Source organism: Halichoerus grypus, chromosome X (assembly GCF_964656455.1).
Source record: "Halichoerus grypus chromosome X, mHalGry1.hap1.1, whole genome shotgun sequence".
Taxonomy (NCBI): Eukaryota; Metazoa; Chordata; class Mammalia; order Carnivora; family Phocidae; genus Halichoerus; species Halichoerus grypus.
This window is the reverse complement of record NC_135727.1, coordinates 18,157,719-18,172,745: the sequence shown is the minus strand read 5'-3', so window position 1 is coordinate 18,172,745 and position 15,027 is coordinate 18,157,719. Positions and strand designations below refer to the sequence as shown.

Below are 15,027 nucleotides of genomic sequence, written 5' to 3'. Positions count from 1 at the left end.
AGGGTTGTTTTCTCACAATTTATATAGTTTTCCCCCAGGCCCGTTCGAGTTTCCAAGCTACTAATGTTCTGTGTTCCCACCGATGGTATTCATATCTCAGGAAGGACAATTGGCTCCATGGCTTTCTGTGACAGTAGTGTTGAGATGCAAATATAGATTTCTCTAGACCAGATGGTTCTATAGTGTCTGGAGCTTTCTCTAGAGGAGCTCAGTTTCTCCCCATAATCTCTCAGGCAGTGTTCCCTATACTCAAAGAGATACCAGGGCCTCTGGAATGGTGCACTGAGGCCCAGGATGAGCCAAGTCCTTGTGGCCCCTTCACTTAGCATTGTTGGAATTATGGTTCCAATCTTATTAGCTCCTACTGTAGGGAGGGTATTAGTTTCTCCTCACTTATACCTTCTTGCCTTTGTCAATGTCTCCCCTTGGTTTTAAAAACCAAGTGTGTGAACCTTTCCTTAGAGCTGAGATTTCCAGAGAAGGGTCTTAGCCAAACCTCAGTGATGGGGGTGGATAAAAGGGAATGCCCAGCCTCTTTATTCTGCCAGCAAGTAGAAGTGAAAGCATTAAATTAGGCCAGATATGCTGTTATTCTTGGAAAACGGTTTCTGGAACCAGCAGTTGAATTCTCTCTCCCTATAATGAAGGACTGAGCAGACATGTGAGAAGCAGGTCTCCAGATATGTGCATTACTAAGCTCCCAGGGGCAGAGGCAAGAGCCTGTACTTGAAGCATTGAAGAAGAAGGAGACCATGTCATTTAAGTAAATGTGTTTTTTTTTTTTTCTCCTTGGCCCTTGAAATGAATCTCCATTTGTTTCTCTAAGGAAAATTCATGTCTTTTAGGACTCATAAGAAATGCCTATTCTAATAGGTTCCCGGTCGACTGCTCTAGTACTTGTCTTCCAGTCTCCAGGCAATTTAAAGGTTCTGCAAGGTATTTATTGGTCTGATTTTTGTCACAAGCACTGGTGACAGGAGGGGTTAGAGATAAGAAACCAGGGACTCTGATATAGAGAAAGTTCCAAATTCTGGCCTGGCAGATGCTGTCTTGTTTCTGATCCTGCTCATGGGCTAGGACCAGATGAGTCTTGGACTGAGAGCCAGGAGGCCCTAGGCTCTAGAACCATCCCAATGTCCCTCATTTACCCCGGGGGCCTTACTTTCTCCATCTATCGGCTGAGGGGGACTGGGCTTGTTGACCTCGAGGGCCTGTTTGCTCTGCCCCTGGATGATTTCCATCTCTTTCTGGATGCAGCATGCAGAATAGCACATGCCAAGAGTGAGAAAACCCACCCTCTGGGCCTTGGGCTAGCAGCTGTGGGTTCTGCCAGTGCCCTCGTGTGAGAGGCATAAGCTCAGCTACTCCCAGACCTGGCCAGCCTTACTGGATCCCAGCCCCTGGCAACCCCAAATCCTACACCTCCACCATCCAAAGCAGCCACCTCGATTAACAATAGAAAAGCTGTGTGGGGGCTCAGGCAGGAAATCAACAGTCCCTGAGAGCTCAAACGGGGCCATCAAAATCATTTCCCTTTGAAAATCAGCACCTAGGAGTAAGTATGCCCTTAATCATCTAACCGATCCTTTTTTTCCACCCTCTCTCCCAAATCTCAGTTGTTATAAGAATGTTCAGTGGGTTTGGAATTATTACAAATAAAAAATGCCAGAAGATTTTTGGATAAGAAACACTAAGCTCTGCAGCTTCCGGAGAACTCAGAGAGGAAGAATGTGGACAGCACTGGAAACCAGTCCTGGCCGGCTGCCAGCTCAGAAGCTTCCAGTTGCATCTGGACTCCCGGGAACATTGCGGATGGCACCTCTGAGGAGCTCAGCAACGGAGGAAGTTGGGCTCAGCTGCTCTGACGTGCCATTTAGAGCCTAAGGCCGAAAAGTAAGATGGGACCCTCAGAAGGCCAGCATCTGCTTGCTGGCTCCCTCGCGCTTGGGAATCCAGACTTCTGAAAGGGCTGGGGCCAGATCGTGCGCGAGAAGGCCTATGACTCACTGTGTTTCAGAGCACAGACCAGGCTGAAAGGTGTTTACTCAAGCAACAGGAGCAAGGCCTGTGGCTTACCGATGAGGAGGGGGAGCCATGCATCAACACAGCCAAGCCGACACAAGGAGAAAGGAATCACTGCGAGGCTTCGCTGTGCAAGCCGTAGGCTCCTGCTGGGAAGGGGGTGTCGGATGTGGGTATGTGACCGGGTGGACTTCCTGCCTCACCGCTGGTAAGAGTCACTCTGTAACTCAAGCTCTCGTTAGGATTAATTGGGTGGACAGGCCTGGCAGGGCCTTGGAGAACATGAGTACCTTTTTCCTTAGGTCTGTGGCCGGCTCAAAGCACAGGCTTTAGCTGTTCTGGTCAACTCTTGGGAAGCCTAACCCCCCTCACAGTTTGGCTATATATAACCTGATCTTCTGACGCTCCTCATTCCGCTCCCCGGCTCCGGCGGGGCTGTAACCGATACTCATCTTTATAATGAGCACAGGCCCTCTCAGAAACCTAGTTCGTGACTAACAGTCGATTGGTGACTTCAGTTGGATGTGGCTGTCTGCTGAGGGTGAATGTCATGGGTGGGATCCCATCGGGCCTCACCTCCTGCCTTAGCAAAGGGATGAAACAAAAGTGACCAATAAGAGAGGTGTTGGAAGACAACTGAAAATGAATCATGAGTCTCTAGGTGCAAAAGACGGAGCGGGGGGGACCGGATTCCTACCGCATTGACAAGGCTTTAAGAAGGCTATTTCAGAAGAAATAAGGGACGAGACAAAACAGATTAATAACCGTTTTTTTTCATAGTGGTCACGTGGGCTGTTGGCCTTGGCCGACAATTTTCAATGATGCTCTGTTCCAAGGAACACTGATTCTTGGCTTCCATTGAAGCCAGTGTTCAACTCATAGCATCCATCTTCACCTCTTTCTTCAAGTTGACTTCCAGCTTCAAGCATGAAATGCTTGGAAGAGGGTGACGAGGGAGGAGGTTTGGAAGTCATAAGTCTTTTCTTGTGATGTCTGAGAGATTTTTTTGATGCGAGGACCACTGCCCATTTGAGGCTGAGGAGACTCCTCACTCAGACAGGAAGGGTCTTGTGTTACGTCAGGGGGTGCTGGGCAGGTGCAAAGGCCCCAGAGAGCTGAGGCTTCCCACTCCGCAGGCCTACCTTTCATCACATCGAAAATTTGATACTTGTTCTTTCGAATCCTCTAGCAGATGTATCTAGCCGTTCCAAATGCTGTCCTGTCCATCCCCTCATGTGAGCCTCAGGACAAGCCTTGAGTAGGCAGTACAGGACTTAAGAACATAATACATAATGTTTTCTCCCAGTTTTATTGAAATACAATTGGCCTCTAACATTGTATAAGTTTAAGGTGCACAACATGATGGTTTGATGTATGTGTAGATGGTGAAATGATTGTCACGAGAAGTTTAGTTAACATCCATCATCTCATATAGTTACAAACATTTTTTTCCTTGTGATGAGAATCTATTATAATGTTCTTTTTAAAAAAGATCTATTTATTTATTTATTTTAGAAAGAGAGAAAGCACAAGTGGGGTGAGGGGCAGAGGGAGAGAGAGAATCCTTAAGCAGGCTCCACACCCAGCGTGGAGCCCCATGTGGGGCTCGATCCCAGGATTCTGGGATCATGACCTGAGCCAAAATCAAGAGTTGGACTCATAACTGACTGAGCCACCCAGGTGCCCCTCTAATGTTTTTATTGATACGCTGGCTGACCTGATGACGGGCAGTGAGAGGATACTGACTAAAACTTCTACACTTTTCTAAGGTTTTCTCAGCATTCACGTGAGGGGTCCATGCTGGGGACCCATAGATTTTATGTGGTCAGGGGCCATAGGACTAAATGGGTGTCTGAGATCACAGGAACTGAGACCATCGACACTAGAAAGAACCATTTTGATGACAGAGAAACTACCAACGTTTATCAGCACTTCAAGAGCTGAGTGGAGGCAAACCTACCCAAAACTGTGTTATAAATATTCATGATAATAGAAGGACAACCTTTAACTAAGAGCTTCTGGGCTGCAAAAACTGTAATGTGGCAAACTCTTTATAATCCAACAGATTTGGCAAAAAAAAAAAAAAAAAAATGCCCTTTGCTTTCTGTATGATACATACACAGTTTACTGATAGTCCCAGAATTAAAATCCAGCCAGATACACTGAACAAAACACTGGGAAAGCACTGAATCTTTCTTGGATGGTTTAGGACTCTGCTGTAAATAAGGAGTTAGAAAGGACATTCACTTAGAAGTTTAGACAGTCCGTGGCTCTTTGCAAACAGCTCTATTTTTGCTGTTGTTCCTAGACAATATTTTTGCCTTGTTGTGTTCTTGCAACTGTAGCCATACACAGGTTCTAGAAATCGTGAGGGAGTAACTTTTCTTGTTGGTAAAATGGCAGAAAACAATATGATACCAGTCCAAACGAGACAAGCCTAAGGTTACTAATGGGCGCTCTGTCGGCAGTCGGCCCGACCTGAGGATTATGGTCAAATTTCACGTTTGGCTGGTGCTTCGTGGCCACTGACATTCACTCCACGAGCTTCGGTGGCGCTGTCTAGTGTAAGAGGTGGAGCTGATGCTGTGCGAGACCCTGGGCTGAATGGTCTCAGTGACTGCAAGCTGAAGACACATCTTTTTTTATTTTTTATTTTATTTATTTATTTTTAAAGATTTTATTTATTTATTTGACAGAGAGAGACACAGTGAGAGAGGGAACACAAGCAGGGGGAGTGGGAGAGGGAGAAGCAGGCTTCCCGTTGAGCAGGGAGCCTGATGCGGGGCTCGATCCCAGGACCCTGGGATCATGACCTGAGCCGAAGGCAGACGCTTAACTGACTGAGCCACCCAGGCGCCCCTCACATTCTTTTTTTAGAATTAAAAAAAAATTTAAGACAATGTGGGCCTTGAACTCACGACCCTGAGATCAAGACCTGAGCTGAGATCAAGAGTTGGACGCTTAAGCGACTGAGCCACCCAGGGGCCCCATGAAGACACATTCTTATTTGGAATTGCCAGGGCTCCAGAAGCTTCTCCTGTCACAGAGATGGTGTCAGGGAGGTTCTGCGGGAAGGATGAACCTTTTTAGATTTTCCAGAAGGGTGAAACAGCGTTACTATCCATTGACAATGAAGTAAATGTAATCAGCCCTGTGAATTGTGAAACGTAAGTCAGACCTCTATATGTTCTGCGACAGGAAAAAAGTTCAAAAACAATTTGCATAAAGAGGGCAGAGGAAACCCACCTCTATTAAATCCAAGTAATCTGTGCCCTAGCCCCTCCCTGTTTGTTGTCTTGCTATAGGTACCTTTGCTTACTCAGGGTAAAGTCAAGTCTACAAATCCTCAGCTGCGGAGGAAGCGGTCTCTCTGACCCCTGCAGAGAGAGACTTTTCATTTGCAATGAGACAGCATTTAGACAACAATGTGGGCAGCAAATTCATCTCAGGGACAAAATGAAGATTACCGTGGGACTGGGAGTATTTTCGGAGACAGAACATGTCCTCTCTGCTTCATTAGCGAATTCAGTCCGTTCCGTGGTCGTTTTCCCGAACATTCTGGCTTGGGGGCTGGCTGAGGGGCGCTGCCGTCCTGCCTTCCCCGGAGAGAACAGCTCGGAGGGGGTTACCTCATTCCACTGTGGGAGTTTTATCTGCCTCCTGGATGGGTTGGTGTAGGCCCATGTCTAGACTGATTACAAAAGCACCAACAAAACAAAATAAATACCTAACATCTTACAGAAAAGGCACGAAACCAAACGGTACGAGTGAGAAGAACAATGCGTCTGTTGTGACAAGGGAGTCTTCACGAGGATGATGGAATTCCTGCACCCCGGGTTCCAATTTGTAAGGGCAACATTAAACGGCTTGAAGCAGGCCCTGGCTTGAATGCATTCATTTGGAAAGGCAATGTGTTTTGTGAGATAAGAGATTTTTTTTTTTTTTAACTGCCACGAGAATCAAAATGAAGATCAGTACGACTAAGTCTGTCCGTATGCACGCAGGTTTCCGCAAACAGCCTTGACTCTAGCTCCCCAATGTCACCGTTTGTGAATTCTGCTCTGTCAAGGGGACGCCGTATATATAATGCGACGCGTATATATAACGGCTCTGAGTCGATCCTGACTTGGCACCCACCTTGCTGTGTGACCTTAGGCATGTCTCTTAGCCTCTCTGGGCCTCCGTTTCTACATCTGTAAAATGAAGGTGTTGGAGTATCACGGTGAGTTCAGGACTCCAACGAAGCAGAATAAGTACAACAATTTCATTGCCTAATGGTGCTGGAAACTGGGGGTTTTCACCCCAAAAGAAAGCTATAATTATCATCTGTCCAAAAGAGCTCTTAAACACGCTGTCTCGAACTGAGGCTCCAGCTAAGTGACTCACTTCAGAATCGCCTCCAAAATGCTAAGTCGAGACATAATTCGGTGGCAGACATGCCACCTAACTGAAGGCCTCTTTGCTTGGCCAATAGTTCCATGTAGCCCGAGGTAGAACACTCGGCTCATTTGTTTATTTTCTCAACATGCATTTATTGAGCGCCTACTATATGCTAGGCCGTGGAGAGATGTTTCTCCTGGAATCCTGTGCCGCCTTCTTTCCTCCCTCTTCTTGTCCCTCTCTTCCGTCTTTGACTTGGGTTGTGTTTGTGGCCTCAGGTACAAAGGGTTGAGTTACAGCTGCTGCTTAGTTCATGGTCTATCGTCAGAGCTCGTCTAGACGATCCCCCTCTCTCGCTCTGTCTGACTCATTCGTTATTCCTTTTTATGCCCAAAGCCCACTCACATGCAAAGGCAACCATTTTAATGTGGTCAGTGTGTATCCCTCGGCGTGCATGTATTTTTGGGAAATGTGTGCTGTCCTCTGTGAATATGTTTTAATTCGTTTCAATGGTGAGATGCTATATAGTCCCTTCGGTTTCTTGCTTTTTTTTTCTTTACTTATACTGTGTATGATTTTAAGAAATATCCACACTGCTGGGTGTATGTATTGTCCATCGCTTCTAAGCGCTAGGTAATACCCCCATGCACCCCCCCCCACAGTATGCCTCCCCCCGCTCCGAGGACAGGCACCCTGGTGTCTTGCATGGCCCAACAACTAAGAGCCTTGGGTGTGGTCCACTATGGACCCGGGTCCTGCTGTTCTGCCTGAGACACTCTTCCCCCTTGGTAATGTGGACAATTTTGACACTTTCTTCAAGTCATCTTCTATGCTTTCTGCGAACACTGGACAATTTATATCCTTTCTTCTACACTTTCTTCAAGGGTTATATCCCTGACCCACTGACCTCTGCTCTCCCATGCATCCGACATACACCCTTATTATAACGTTTATATTGTACTGTGATTTCCTTTTTTTTTTTTTAAAGATTTTTTTTTTAAGTCATCTCTACACCCAGTGTGGGGCTCAAACTTACAGCCCCGAGATGGAGAGTCGCACACTCCCCCGACCGAGCCAGCCAGGCGCCCCCGTACCATGATTTCTTGCCTGTTTCCTTCAACAGATGTGAATGAAACCCACGTGACACAGGGTCTGGCACAAAGCTTTGCTCAATAAATGCTTATATAATGAATATCGGGTTCATCAAACCCTTATTAAACACCAACTGTATGCCAGCCCTGTACTCTGTTTTTAACATGAATCAAAGTCAATATATTTATTTCTTTTTTTAAAGATTTTATTTATTTGACAGAGAGAGACACAGCGAGAGAGGGAACACAAGCAGGGGGAGTGGGAGAGGGAGAAGCAGGCTCCCCGCTGAGCAGGGAGCCCGATGTGGGGCTCGATCCCAGGACCCTGGGATCATGACCTGAGACGAAGGCAGACGCCTAACGACTGAGCCACCCAGGTGCCTCAATATATTTATTTCTAAATATATAAAAGTGACTGAAAAGCAATGAGCTTATTTTGTTGGTTCCTTAGCAGACCTGTATCCAGACTAGTGCTATGTCCTTCCAAGAGACAGTCTCTTCAAATTCTCTAGAACTTCTCTTTGGGAAAAAACCCTCCATAGCCCATAGCACATTCTTTGGAATCTTCTTAGGAAGGCCTTTGTTTCCTGAAGGGAGAGCTGATTTTTGGAAACAGCTAAAAGCCACTTGGCAGCAAACCTTGTGAATGAGGTGGGTGATGAAGCTGAAGAACATTATTTTTGGTTCCAAACAAGGTGTGACTATAAAGAAATGAGGCTAATTTTTGTATATGGTACATAAACTGGCTCGAGAACAATTTCAAAAGAGGACTTTCAAACGCGTGGCCTTGGCAAGAAAAAAAATGTCTCCACCCTAGTACACACACACACACACACACACTCACACGACACACGGTGTCTAGTGTCTGCCCCAATATACAGACAAGTAAAATCAAAAGCCCTTGGGATTCAGCTTTAAAAAAATCAACTACAGAAGTCTGGGATAGAAGAGACCCGGCTTGGCCGCCATTCTTGCAAAAACCTCTGGGGGTTTCCGTTGGCCCCAAGCTCATCCTTCAGGCGGTGTGTACGGTGGCTTCTAAGCAAGCGTCCGAGTTCTAGGGCTGCTCTGGTGGAGGCCTTGGGCTTCTGTGGAAACATAAGCACCCAGGTTCCATCGTGCTAGGGCTCCAGTGGCCCCGTGGGCTCAGCGACCAGCAGGACAGCACATGAGGACCACGGACCCGCCGGAGCGCAGAGCAGGGCTGAAGGGGCTGAAGGAGCTGTTGGGAACAGCAACAAGAAGACAAATCCTCAAACGGGCAAGAGTCAGTGACTGAAAACTATTGTTGAAGAACAGCTGTGTGAAGAGTGGTGGTAGCTTCATTTCATGTTGGCCTTTCTGGATGAGCCAGGACCCATGGGTGAAAATTCGAGGAAGGCCAACTTAGGTTTAACCTAATAAAGCTTGACTCATGTTATGGAATTGTATGTTTGGTATAATCTCATGGGTGTGAATATACATATACGGAGAAAGAAAGCCTAGAAGGATATAGATAAAATGTTTAATAGTAAATATCTATGGGGGATGGAATTATGGGATACATGTCGTTTCTAAAACTTTATATAATGCTCTATTATTAGAATTTTTATTATCTATATGTATTTCTTTTGAATAAAATAAATCTGATAAAAATTGGAGGTGTCCAGCAACTGATGGGCTGCTCTGTGAGCCAGTGAGAGCCCTGCCTCTGGCAGTCATCAAACAAAGATGGCGGGATGAGCCAGCAGGTGTTTTCCAGCCTAGGGATTCCCCAGGTTATTCCCTGATTTAACCTTGTTCAAGTACCAGAGTGGAGCTGCTGGATGTTGACACATGCATTCAAATGAGAAGGAGGCCTGGAAACTTCCAACACGATGGGACAGCTTCCCAGCTGCCAGGCCTGTTCTAAGGACCAAATAGTCATCTTACCATAATTCGTGTGTAGGAAGTTTAAATCAGAGGGTAGAATAAACAGTTCAAAAATGAAAAGCCACTAGCTGTGAAACTGGATTCTGAACTAGAAGAAGAAAAAATATAGAAGGGCAGGGAAAGGCATGGGTAGAAAGTGAAAAGAGACTGGCTATTGGGTAAAACAAAATGTCAATAAAAGATGGCGGAGTGTCCATGGTTTGTCACGGGGTATGGTTATTCATTTTCATCCCAACCATTTAGCTGAAGCCAGCAGGCTATGCATATCCCAGAAGAGGTGTCTTCTGCTCCACCATTCAGCCTTGACAGACCCAAGCTGGTAGACAGTGTACCAAAGACAGCAGACACACTGGCTGGCTCGGGCCATGTTCTGGGCACTGAAGTATGTCAAATATGACCTCAGGCTGGAGAAGTCCTAAGAAGCATACGGGAACAGCACATACGTGACGCCAGCACCAGGCAAGACAATGATGCTACGAAATTGGAGCAACAAAGAGCCTAGGCATCTTGTCCTGACTCTCCCCTTTACCAGACGGAGCCTGCTTGAGATTCTTCCTCTCCCTCTCCTTCTGCCCCTCCCCCTTAAAAAATAAAATAATAAAATAAAATCTAAAAAATAAATACATTAAAGGGCACCTGGGTGGCTTAGTCGTTAAGCGTTTGCCTCAACTCAGGTCATGGTCCCAGGGTCCTGGGATCGAGCCCCGCATCGGGCTCCCTGCTCAGTGGGAGGCCTGCTTCTCCCTCTACCACTCCCCCTGCTTGTGTTCCCTCTCTCGCTGTGTCTCTCTCTGTCAAAAAATAAATAAAATCTTAAAAAAAATAAATACATTAAAAAATAAAAGCTGATAATCCCTTTCGCCTCCCAGAGAGGAAGAACGGACGTTAGAATAGTCCTCTCCTGCCTGCAGGCGTAAAACCTGGTCTCGGAACCACAAATTCTTTTTGCCACATTAAATAAAAACCTTCCTGAAGAATGACAGGAACGATTATTAGGCGAGAAGTCGGCTCTAGTTCTTTCTTCTGGCCCCCGTGCTGTTGTAATACCACCCTCCGGGGCCCAGGAGCAAACCTGCCCAGTATTTAGGTTTCCTGAATCCAAGAACAAAGATTTGTACAAATCCCATTCAAAGACAGAAATAATGATGGTTTGAAAAACAAAGATAATTCCCTTTCCAGTCTTACCAACTGCTACAAATCACTGAAGTCATATTAATAAATACAACTGATTATAGTCTTCAACGAAAGCAACGGAAGGAAACACTAAACCAAACATTTCCAATTTGTGTTTGTGAGAATTTCTGCAGAGAACGAAAATAAATATTGGAGCCCTGTGGTCCACAGGACACCCTGCCAGAAGTGTGTTGGGGACAGCAGGAGCGGGGCATGATAAGTTGTGAGTAATGACACCTCTTGCGTCTCGCATGGTGACCTCTGGCCATCAGACAGAAATTGGAGATCCTGGCTGGAACCACCTTCTAGAATCAAAGGGGACTCTCCGGTCCCTTCCTTGACCTTTTCCGCGCTCCTTCACAGTGGCTCACCCTCTCTTTCTCATACTCATTCAGCTTCTCCTATCCTTGCCCTCAGGTGGGAGTTGAGTTCCTGCTCATTGGAAAGAATCAATAATGTTTCTGTTGAAAAAAACCAAATGTTTCTGTTGACCTCACCTGGCAAATGAGCCACATCCTAGGCATTGTGACAGTGACAAGTTGGTTATTCCTGAGGTTCTTTGGCAGCAGCACGTCCAGATATCCGCATCAGCGCCATGATAGTTTGTGATGTTGCACATGTAAGACCCGGATTTCAGTGGGAACACCGGCCTACAATCGGCAAAGAGCTGGTAAGGCGTGTTGGTGCCAGACCGTCCGCTCCAGGAGAACAGGGACCAAATATTTGTTTTCTCCTGCCTCCAGCGTCTGGTAAGTACCTGATGCACAACAAGTACACAAAACCTCGCTGTCAAGGATACAAGTGTCGAAGAAACCCACCTGTAGCCAAGAGTGGATGCGGTCACGTGCTGTAAATCAAGGCTTTCCCGATGCCCACCTTTACAGCTTGACCCAGGCTGACTGTTGGCCCCGCCATGGGCCTGTCCCTGGAGAAGGGTGACAGACGACAAGCCCGAGACAGTAGCAGAGAAGCTTGGGGAGTTAGTTCTTCGCACAATTACTCTTTCTTGGGCCTACGTCTCTTGGGTTGGGGGAAAGGAAGGATGGTAATCGTGTGATTGAACGTGACCCAAACGGAGGGTTTCTCTTTGGGCAAAGCACTTTCAGCAAAGGGAAATTTGTAAAGAGAGACAGGGGAACTTTTTGAGATACCTTTTGTTCATTGGCAAGAACACTCTAACTCAAGATTTCCACGTGGAGATTAGGCATTGGGAGTGTGTTGGGAGGGGGGCTTTGACCGGGGCTTGGGGCCAGGATTGATCCCCCAACAACAGGTAGGCAGGGAGGTAGGGTTGAATGACCTCATTGACGCCCAATGGGATTTTTCCCATACTGAACAGAAAGCTAGGTGAGGGGGAGGAAAAGCACCGCGTGGTCACCATGTATGAGGGCTTACAAAAAAAGACCCAGTGCACTTTTATTTGAACATTTATTTATTTTTTTCCAAAGAAATCCATGCAAAGGGAAAGAGAAAGAGAGAGAAAGGGAGACATGGTAACCATGTTCTAGCAACCAAACATAGGAAAATAATTTGGCACAACTTGAGTTTTTTTCTTTGCAAAAAGATGATCTACACTACCACTAAAATTTACCTTCCTCAAAGACACCATTGATTTTCGAAAACACAACACATGGTTGGTCTTCTACTTAATGGCTGGAGGAGGTATACAAGATAAAAAAAATAGAAAAAAAAATAAGAAGGTGGCTCCCTTTACAGAGGAAGGCCACGGGGTGCCGCCGGGCAGCATGGGCGCGAGCACTGGGAAGTCAGTGCACCAGCAGGAAGAAGCCCGCCACGTAGATGGCCAAGCTGGTGAGAACCTTCAGCGGGGAACAGCTGTTCCCCAGGTTGTGAGAGGCTGCTATCTCGTTGTCCTTCTGGTTCACGTGTTGCTTGCTTCCAGGTGCGTCATCCACGTCCAGATCGTAAGCCAGTTCTGCTGAAAGAAAAGAAGCATTTGAAATTCGGGATCCCCGACAGCATCAGGTGTCCGCTAGTCATGGCTCAAGCGTTGGTCTGGACCGCCGGGGCACCCCAGCTTTCGTGGAAAGGAAGGTGGCCGGCTGAGAAGGAGCCACGGCTGGGTGCGTGGGGGGTCCTCCCGAGGAAAGAGGTGGCCAGAGAGGCTCCTTCCCAAGGTCACACCAAGGGCGAGAGGCTGGCTGCTCCCCTCTGCCCTTCGGCTCCACCCACCCACACGCCAGGGTGCAGGTCGGGAGCTGCGCGTCATCTCCTCCCTAGGTAAGGCTATGCTTGAAGACCTCTTTCACCAGATCTCACTGGTATTGCACTGTAAGGTGCTGGGTGGGTGACTCTGTGTGCCTTTGCGTATGTGTGTGTCAGTGGGGCGGGGATGTTGTAGACCCCCCGTGTGCCTCTCCTGGGCCCTGCGCCCCACAGATTTTCTCCTGGAAGCCTCGCTTGAATTAGAGTCGAGGATAGGGTAGTTTGCCATTGAAAGTTGTTTTATTTTTCCCAAATATTTCTTCTTTGATTTATGTTGTCTTTTCATTTATCCCTGACTTAAACACATACACACACACACATACAGAGCATAATTGATCTAACGCATAGGATTTAAACTGATACCAAGCAAAGACCAAGGAGAGGCCGATGGGTAAGGGCTTTCCTTCTTTGACCACCTACCATTTATGGTATATGTTCATGATTCTGAAAAGAAATTGGGGTGTTGGCACTGGCCCAATGCGAACGCCTCTCAGAAGGCACATCTGAGTAGATGGTGGTTTGTCAGGAAATTCAAGATGGCCAGCCCTGGCCCAGAGGTCAGCTTCCTTCCGCTTCGTTTTTCCAGATTTAGAACTCGGATCGACTCCCTTGGCTTTTCTAGACTCAGTTGCCAGTGTTTCTATTTCAATAGCTTGGGAACGTGGGGTGATGTGAGTGCCCTCACCAGCCAACTGGCCTGTGGCCCCGGAGCCGGAAGGATCCCTCGGGGACACTGAGATACAGAGCAACAGGCATGGAGGAATGACTGGGATTCTACAGAGGGAAGGAAGGAAGGAGAAGGAAGGGCTCCTCTTACAAGGGATGAAACACTCAGCAAGTCACAGGAAGAAAGTGTGAGGACTCACTGGCCCAGGATGCGTGCAGAGCGGGGCCCGGGACCAGGGCTGCTCGGTGGCCGGCAGCGGTTAGAGCAGGCAGCAAGGGCAAGGTGATCAAAGCCGGGGGATCACACAGATTGCAATGCTCCTTTTCCAAAAGGGCTAAGGTAGTTTCTACTGCCCTCAGCAATGACGAGGGAACCAAATTTACGGGGCCTCAACTGGAAAAAGATATTGCAGTCAGCATAAGATAATATATCAAGGTTTCTTTAATTGCACGTATTTGATTACTACACAGATCAACTTTTTCCTCTGTCTTCGTTTACTAATTACATTTCTTAATGCATGACAGTTCATATCCTTTGCCTTTGTATCTGATGGGTATTAAGGTTTTTCCTCTTAATTTGAACATATGTTTTATTGACTCCTCTGTCATATTAAATACAAATAATGTTTCTCTTTTCTGGTTAACTATAATTAGTTTTCATTGCTGTACGAAGAAATCATGTCCTACCTTTTAATAGATACGAATCTGACTACTTTTTGCCTCTCTAAAGCTGAGACAGTTGTTCTCCTGGAGTGCCAAGAAGAATTCAAATCAAATTTTCTGGAGAACCCTCTTACCCAGGGAAGAGCGACGCGGCTGACTCTAATCGGGATTCCCTCTCCCCATAAAATAAATACACACAAAGAAAAGAAAAAGAAGAGGAGAACAAAGAGCCGCGCTCTATTTGGAAGTCAGACCTCTTTCTCAGAAAGGTGAACTATGCGCAGCGCACAAGCAAAGGCCGAGGTCAGCACAGGCTCAGGTCACGATCGGATTTCACCAAAGTTGAGAACACATATGGCTCTAGCTGTTGAAAGCCCAGCCTTGAGTCGCAGGGCAACTTCTCAACTTAAATGCAGAGGAGTATTTTTAGGGTTGACCTGAATGAGCGAACCCTTAGCCTTGCTTTCGGATTCCTTTTCTGGATATTCTCCTTGCCCAACGTCAAGATGAAACAACATCTATTCATGTTACCACTCAGCCCCTGTGCTATTTATCTTGCTCTTCAAATAATCCACGAACACTGGACAGTTTCACGTCCTAGAGCAGTTACGGTAAACCTAGCAGATGCTAAGCCCAGGAGTTTCGAATCTTCTTTGCCACCAAAGACCTCGTTTGTTATTTCTATCTCTTGGACCCTATGTTTTGGAATTATAAAAATGACGACCAGTTACAGAGTCCTCGTTGTGGGCCAGGCACTGTGCTAAGCTATTTATATACATGATCTCATTTAACTTAACCTTCTCAACAATGTTGCAAGGTAGGCATTATAATTCCCATTTTACTGACAAGGAAGCTCCAACTCAGGTTCCTTTTTTGGCCCATATTTACCCAGCTG

At 46.6% G+C, this 15,027-nt stretch overlaps 1 protein-coding gene across 1 annotated transcript in view; it reads right to left on the bottom strand.

Moving 5' to 3' along the window:
* Positions 1–11,991: 11,991 nt before the first annotated feature.
* The window catches only part of GPC3 (glypican 3), a 400,853-nt gene continuing 397,817 nt past the window's right edge, over positions 11,992–15,027 (bottom strand). Inside the window, exon 8 of the mRNA XM_078063901.1 lies at positions 11,992–12,513. Coding sequence (XP_077920027.1) covers positions 12,344–12,513 — 170 coding nt within the window. The 3' untranslated portion in view covers positions 11,992–12,343. The remainder of the gene's footprint in view (positions 12,514–15,027) is intronic.